Source organism: Vitis riparia, chromosome 10, assembly GCF_004353265.1.
Source record: "Vitis riparia cultivar Riparia Gloire de Montpellier isolate 1030 chromosome 10, EGFV_Vit.rip_1.0, whole genome shotgun sequence".
NCBI classification, from domain to species: Eukaryota; Viridiplantae; Streptophyta; class Magnoliopsida; order Vitales; family Vitaceae; genus Vitis; species Vitis riparia.
In genome coordinates this window covers 21,978,205-21,985,885 of record NC_048440.1, presented here as the reverse complement: position 1 = coordinate 21,985,885, position 7,681 = coordinate 21,978,205, and the positions used below count along the sequence as shown (strand labels likewise).

At 33.3% G+C, this 7,681-nt stretch overlaps 1 protein-coding gene across 1 annotated transcript; it reads left to right on the top strand.

Annotated features, from left to right (window-relative positions):
- The first annotated feature begins 6,021 nt into the window (after window positions 1–6,021).
- Window positions 6,022–7,366, top strand: LOC117923236. Its single transcript, XM_034841457.1, has 3 exons — window positions 6,022–6,587; window positions 7,002–7,140; window positions 7,205–7,366. The coding sequence occupies exons 1-3, from the start codon at window positions 6,160–6,162 to the stop codon at window positions 7,364–7,366; spliced, it is 729 nt and encodes a 242-aa protein (XP_034697348.1). The 5' UTR covers window positions 6,022–6,159.
- Window positions 7,367–7,681: the final 315 nt, after the last annotated feature.

Here is a 7,681-nt window from a genome sequence, read left to right as displayed (position 1 = left end):
TCTCATCCAAAAGGGCTAGGCTCCTAAAGGCCAGGGTTGGTCTTACAAGAAGACATCAGAGGCTAACCTATAATTAGAAGGGCAGTTATAAGTTCTAGTTAGTTAACATTACTTGAAAGCTTATTGTCCAAAGAAATTATTATGACATGTTTATTTGACTTTCTAAGAAAAGGGAATGAGAAGAAAGAGAGTACAAATGATAGAAAAGGGAATGGAAAAGAAAGATAGTTGGAATCATTAATTTGACTTTGTAAACAACAAAAAGAATGAAAATAAAATCGATTCAATCCAAATGTTTACATATTTTTAAGAAAACAAAATAAAATTATAATTTTATCGTAATACCATTAGCTATTTATTTTAGAAAATCTATGATTCTAAATAAGAAAAATATATTAATTTTTTTTATGTAGATTCATGATAAATGAGAAATAGTATGAAAATATACGAGAATAAGCGGACATTTAGTAAATTGATTTAATAACTTAAAGTGACTTAATAATTTAATTTAAATAATTAAATAAATTAAGTATATTTAGTAAAATAACTTAATCATATAATTTAAATTAAAAAATAACTTTAAATAATTAGTAAAAGTAATTAACTTATTTTCATGTCGCATTTTTATTTTATCTTTTTTACTTTTATTTATCATAATTACCTCTGTAATCTTTTTTATTGTTCCACAATCTCCACTATTACTTGACCCCCTTTACCCTAATTATAATTTATGAAAATAACTATGTAAATGTGTTATTTTAAAATAAGTTTTAAGCTAATTTTATAAAAAAAATTTAATGTTTAAAGTAAAAATTAAATAATAAATTTTAAGTGAATAATTTAAATATAATTTTATTTTAAGTTAACTTAAATTATTAAATAATAAGTATTAAATTTTATCAATACCTCAAAAATTGTTTTGGATTTCCAACTTCTATAAGAGTTGTTTTAGACAAGGGAAGTTGATTTGGATTTCCAATTTTGACTCTGAAGTAAAATCAAAATTCTTTTGAATTTTCAATGAAATTGGAAGTAGTTAAAGTTAAAAAAAAAAATTTCGATTTCAACTCAAGTTTAATCCTAAAATTCGAAATTGAAAAAATTAAGACAAACAGGTTTATGAATTGGGCATTGTACAAACTAATTAGGGCATTTTTAATTAAAAAAATTCTCTTTTAAATAGACAATGTGAGATTCATATGGTGCCTTTCTATCCAAATTGAACATTGCAATGAAGCTTAGGGAAGACTAATCTAATGGGCAGTAATGCAAAAAAAAAAAAAAAAAATAGTGGTAGTAATCCCACTACCTTCTCAATAATGGTCTAAATCTCCCTGTTTGTCAGCTTTGCCTACCCATTCTTTGGGGGTGGTATGTGGTAGAGACTTTGTGGTTCACTTTATACTTTCCATGTAATGAATCTAATGATTCCATACCCCTATTATAAAAATGGGCTGCCCCCATCATTAATTAGAGCTTTGGGAATGCTAAACCTTCATAAGATGTTTTCCCTTAAAAACTTTTGTACCATCTTGGAATTGTTAGTCTTAGTGGGTATGGTTTCAATCCGATTGGAGATATTCTCTATAGCTACCACAATGTATTGATGCCCATGGGACACAGGGAAAGTTCCCATGAAATCAATTCCTTATAGATAAAAAATTTCTAAAATAGTTATTGGGGATAGAGGTATATATAATTATGAAATCCCCCCATTCTATGGCATTTGTCATAGGCCTTGCAATATACATAGACATCCTTGAAGATGTGAGACCAATTGACTGGAAATACCTTTTGTAATAAAAATGTTTAAACCTAAAATATGTGGTAATCAAATAGGATTACCACGACTTATAGTATTTGGGTTGTTATATTCTGGAATCAATACTAACATGCTTGGTTGTTTTAAGTTAAAAAAGTTAATTATTTGTTAAAACCTAAGAGAACCCTAATATGCAATAAATAGAACTAAATAGATAAGTTAAGATTTTCTAAAATATTTAATGAAATAAACAAAATAAAATAAGGTTTTGGAGAGTTTGCAATTTAGTGTCAAATCCATCAAGGGAGAAAACATTATGTAATTTAGGGTTAAAGATGAAAGTCTATTTGGAATTGAATTTGAGTCTTAAAACTAATTCACATCCATAACTAGGATTTTAACTTTAGAAAAGGAATCTCTTAAATTAGGTAAATATGATAGTTAATTTAGTTTTCAATTTTAAATATTCATAACCCATAGCCATTTTGTAAAATTTAACTATTAGATTCATTAACAATAAAATCAAACTAAGTTAACTGATAATTAAGGTATTTTTAAGGATTATTAGTATATTGGTAAGAATCCTTTATAGCTATCTAAGGTGAACAAACATAGAAGTTTATTCTTATCAATTCAAACATAAAACATAATTGAACCAAACAATGTATAATTAGCATGCAATCACTACTCCTTTGAATTCTTCACATTCCTATTAGTATCTTGAAATAATATCAAATTTGTCAAATATGGTGGAAGATTTCTTCTCACAACCTATGTTTGATTGCTAAGAAAATAGAATAATGGAAAAGAATAGAAAAGAAAAACTAAAACTTTATAAAAAAAAAATCTAAGAGAGAATTACAATGTTCATAGATATTGTTTATTGATCTCTCCATCTTTCTCTCTTCTTAAGAATGCTATTCACATGCATTGGTTGATGAGTGCTCATTCATATGCATTCTTTTTATTCATTTATCATGTAATTAAGCTCAAAATAGACATTAAATCCATGGTTAGGATGAGTTTGCATAACTCTAAGCTACATAAGATGATTAAAGCCTTAAATATCATATAAATTATGTTATTTATGTGCCTTTGGAGTACATATTTGGGTGTTTATTAGTGTCAACACTACCCATACAAAGGGAAAGGTTAACATCACATCATGAGGGAGTAAATTGATATGCCAATCTTGCATGAGGGATTAGATTGACATCAGCTTGTGGGGGTCTAGGTCAACCAACCTTGTGAGAACACCTCCATAGCTTAAAGGGATCAATCCTTCTTGTTCATTATATAGTTAAAATAATGGTGTCTTGCTTAGCAAGTATCTTATCAATTGAACAGTAATGACGCACTCTCTTGACATCTACTAGAAGCAAAGATGTAGTAAAGTGAAGGTTGACACTTGTATCAAGTGTGCCTTCCAACCTAACACGGTGTGCATTTGTGCGCAAATGCAACAATGTAAGACATGTGTGATTATGTGAAGGAAGAATCATTTGATACGTAACATTACATTATTGGTGATCTAACATATCGTATTGGAACATGCGGTGGGGGTGTATAGGTTCACATGGAGTACTAAAAAATTGAGCATCATCCCCTCTCTGTATAAAGCACCGATTTATTAGGCCTCTATCCTTTGAAGTATGTTTTTCCTTTCAAAACTTCGTGATCACTTGAAAAAAACATGAACTCGCATTTCTATTGTAAAGCTTTCCTTTACATTGATGAAGAATTTTCTTGTACTTATAAGGATGACTTATTTGCTATGTTATAGTATGTGGCTCATATTGAGTGAAATACATAAATGGAGGAAAAAAAAAAAGGGTAAATGCCGGAGTGGAACAAATGTTCAGGGGTATTTTTGGAAATTTTCAATACTTGAGAATTAATATAAATACCCTTTTATGTAATCCTAATTTGGATGTAGTGAAAGTCTTCAACCCTGTTCCCATGGAAGTAGACATTCTATCGAACCACGTTAAATCTGTGTGTTTTTTTTTTGTTTTTCTCAAATTTCTTCATTAGGAACTACTGCAGGAATCACAACATGCTACATATAGATGTATTTTAAAGCATTAAGGACTAATTGGAGGTGGTTCCCGTACATATATTTATTTATAAGGGGTGACTTGTTTGATGTATTTAATCATATTTTAAAGTTGTAAAGGCCCATAGGATGATGAATGTATAGATGCCCTTTAAAGCACTAAGGGCCAATAGGCCCAGAGCTTCGCCCCATTTAAACCCTTCGTGCAATGAAGTATTGACAATACCGAAGATAAATGCTGTCAATCAACATATTTAATTAGAAGCTAAAAGAAATTCCCTTGTGCACTTATCTGGTCTCTTTCCTTCTATAGAACCTTCATGAAGTAAGCACAAATTCCCCCTATTTTCAATCCAATGCAAACCCCCTTTAGAATCACCAGAAAAAGGATCAAAAGAAATTGATTTAATTACCCGTTCTTTGTTTTTCCATAGAATAGAAAAAAGGTCGACAGGGAAGCTGGCTCTTTCATTCTATGTCATCTACCCTTATCATTTTACTAACCAGGACCGTGCCATGGTGTACGGTGAAACCTGCATAAATGATCATTGTAGCAACATGTCAATGTGCTTACTTGACAACTTGTTACCAGTAGATATATAATAATACATTAACGAATCAAAAGCATGAGAATCGTGTTTTCTTGCAAACCAAATCTACCAAGATCATGAGACATACTGATGAACATCACATGCTGAACACCCAGATTTCCATCTTGGTTTTGTTTATGGTTTTCTCTTACTTTGTGTCTCCAAAGTACATGGAGGAATCCATAAAAGGGGATTCTCACCAGCTGTGTAATGATTGTGGATTTTTCTTGATGATTGGATTAGGCAACTAGGAACAGATAACAGGTCGCTTGGAGTGATTTTTAAAATCAAAAGGGTAAGAGGTGCTAAGTGCTAAAACTCCCTTCAATTCATCTAATCATTCTAGAACTGAAAAAGGATTCGTTGGGAGATATTAGTCATGAACCACAAGCATGACAACGGTGCACATGCTTTGTCCCTAAACCACCCACACTCTATGTTAAATTAATATAGAATTGTGTACTTGGACCCCATCTTCTGCAGCCTCACATTCATTATAGACCTGAGTGAGGTTTTTTTCTACAGCGAAGAAACTGAGATCAAAGAAAGTTTTCTATTTTTCTTAGGCACCTGACTATGAATGCTCATGGGGCTGGGTCCTTTAGGCACGAATATATCACCTGAAAAATAACTCGGGCCTAGAGCTTCTTACTGCTAATCAATGATGACATTTATCAATGTATATATACTGTATCCATTAGATATAAAGCATTTGAATAAAATCCCGAATATATATTCAGAATCAAAAGGGTTGTAACTAGTATACCGACCTAGTCTCAACTGTATGTATAGATATTGTTGGGCTCAAAAGACCTTCACATGCAATTTTAAAAGTTGTTTACATAGGCATTGTGTTCCATGAGATTGCAAGACCAAACAGAAACACATTCCTTGCAGGACCAAACAAAATCTATCAATTGTGTAGATATTGTTAATTCTAGGTCAAAAGGGACAAAACTTTAAAATGCGTCTACGTGGTTAAGAGAAATTTTTATATATATATATATAGTGTTCAAATTTTTTTCTCATATCCCTTAATTTTCTAGACGTGTTTTAAAACCGTGAGAACTCTCTGGGCGCAGAACAGTTAATATATGCATGATTAGGAGTGATTCTTTACAAGGGTAACTTTCTAAGAATTGACAAAGCTAATCATCAAGAGTCTTACCAAAAGGCTAATTTCCTCAAGATTTAAAAGGCCTTGTCACAAGATGCATTCCTGGGCCTATGTAGGAGGGGTGTTATATTTTCAATGCATAAAGCAATGTGATTCATAATCTGTCTCCGCAGTATCAGCAACACGCCTTCCTTTCAATCCTTGAAGGTCAATTAGTACACATAGGGTTAATACCCACATGCCATGTGAAGCCAACCGACTCCCTTGCCTTTCTTTTTCGTTTTTAACTAATATCCTTCTATGATCGGAAAATAAAGGCCTCAAAGTACGCATTCTTTCCATTTTAGTAGCCACAGTTGCAAAATCATGCCACCTAACACAACCCTATAAAGGAAGTCAGAAACTCTACTCAACATCATAATCACTACCCAAAAATTAACAAAACAATGTACCCCATTTGCCTTCCAATCTTCCTCCTCCAACATCATAAACACAACCCTATAAGCAAATGTATTAAATTTTCGAAACTCAAGACACAATCATAACCAATGAGACCCTACTTGCCAATCTTGCATAAATCATTATTTTTGCTCAGATTTCTCCTTCAAAGCTGTGTTTTAGTCTCTAGGAATCAATGCAGGGCTCCAAGGAATACAAGAAGCAAAGGCTTCAACTGAGAGGATGCAGGGCCTTGTGTTGCAGCTGCAGGCTTAGTGTTTCATCCTCAGAGGGAGCTGAGAGCTCGAACTCAGAACGGTTTGCGCCAATATCAAGCTTGGCACATGCCATGGTGCAAGAGAGACTAGAGCAGATGATTAGAGAAAGGCAAGGGGCTAGGCATGAAGAGAGAAAGAAAGCAAGAGTTGGAGGGACTAAGTTCATTGTAATGATGGCTATGGAGAAGAGCTCTTATGATCCTAGAGAGGATTTTAGAGAGTCCATGGTTGAGATGATAATGGCGAATCGGATTGAGGAACCAAAGGATCTTCGTGGCCTCTTGAATTGTTATGTTTCGATGAATTCTGATGAGTATAGGGGATTATACTTGAGGTTTTTCACGAGGTCTGTACTAATATGTTCTTGTGTTGTAAATGCCATTGAAATTTTAGAAAAAAGAACTTGTTCACCAGCCAGGCATAGGATTGAAATTTCAACTGTATCATGTCTTCATTTGGTGTTGCAATAATGTGCTAATATTTCTCTTGAAAATTCATAACTAAGGCTAGGACAATAGTCTATCTGAAAAAACTGAAAAAACTATGGAATCAATTATATATCATTCTCAATGCTGAACTTCGATAATTTAAAATCATAAATAAAACACATTTAGTCCACTGCGATAACTTCATGGGATCACCCTATTATTTAGTCCAAAAAGAACTTCTTACACAAAGAAGAAAACAGTCCTGAAATTTACAACCACACAAGGCAACACAGATATTTGATGTCATCTTTGGTGCTGGAGAATTTCTGTAGAGATGGAGAAGGATCTATAAAAAGAGTACCAACATCGAACCGATTTCATCTTTCAAACTTGAGATTGATAGGGGTCAACGGAGAAGCTCTAAGCATGGGTATCTTTATGCTTGAACAGCTTACTAGTCATCCAAGATGGGTGAGGATCACAAATATTGCACCTAGGACAAGCCTTTGGTATTAGGTTTCGGGTACATTTGCAGGTTCCCCAGATTGAAAAATATAGATCTGAATTTGTGATAGCAAAGATGGTGATTGGGAAGAATGCAATTGAGTATATCACAATTTTTGTCCACCTTTCCTTATTATGTATCATAAGGACTATTGTTGCTGCAAACGCTGCCACCATCATTGCCGAGGATTAAGAATGTGAAACCCAGCATCAGCCTTTGATGAAGAGAGATCTTGAAGTCTTGTAATCGAAATAAGGAGGTGAGAATTGAGAGGAATGTGTCCACTGACGTCAAAGCAGAAGTAAGGGAAAAGGCATCAGCCAAAGTGAAAATCACAAAGAAAGGTTGGTAGAGGAGTGGAAATTAAACCCGTGGTTTTATTTGGTTCTCCTGGTATATATGCTGTAGGCTGCGGAAAACGCGACAGTGGCATTGAGAGCAGCAACAACAGTGCAGTTTTCAGAGGTGCGCTTTAGCCAATCTGTGGCCTTCTTATCAAGTTCATCA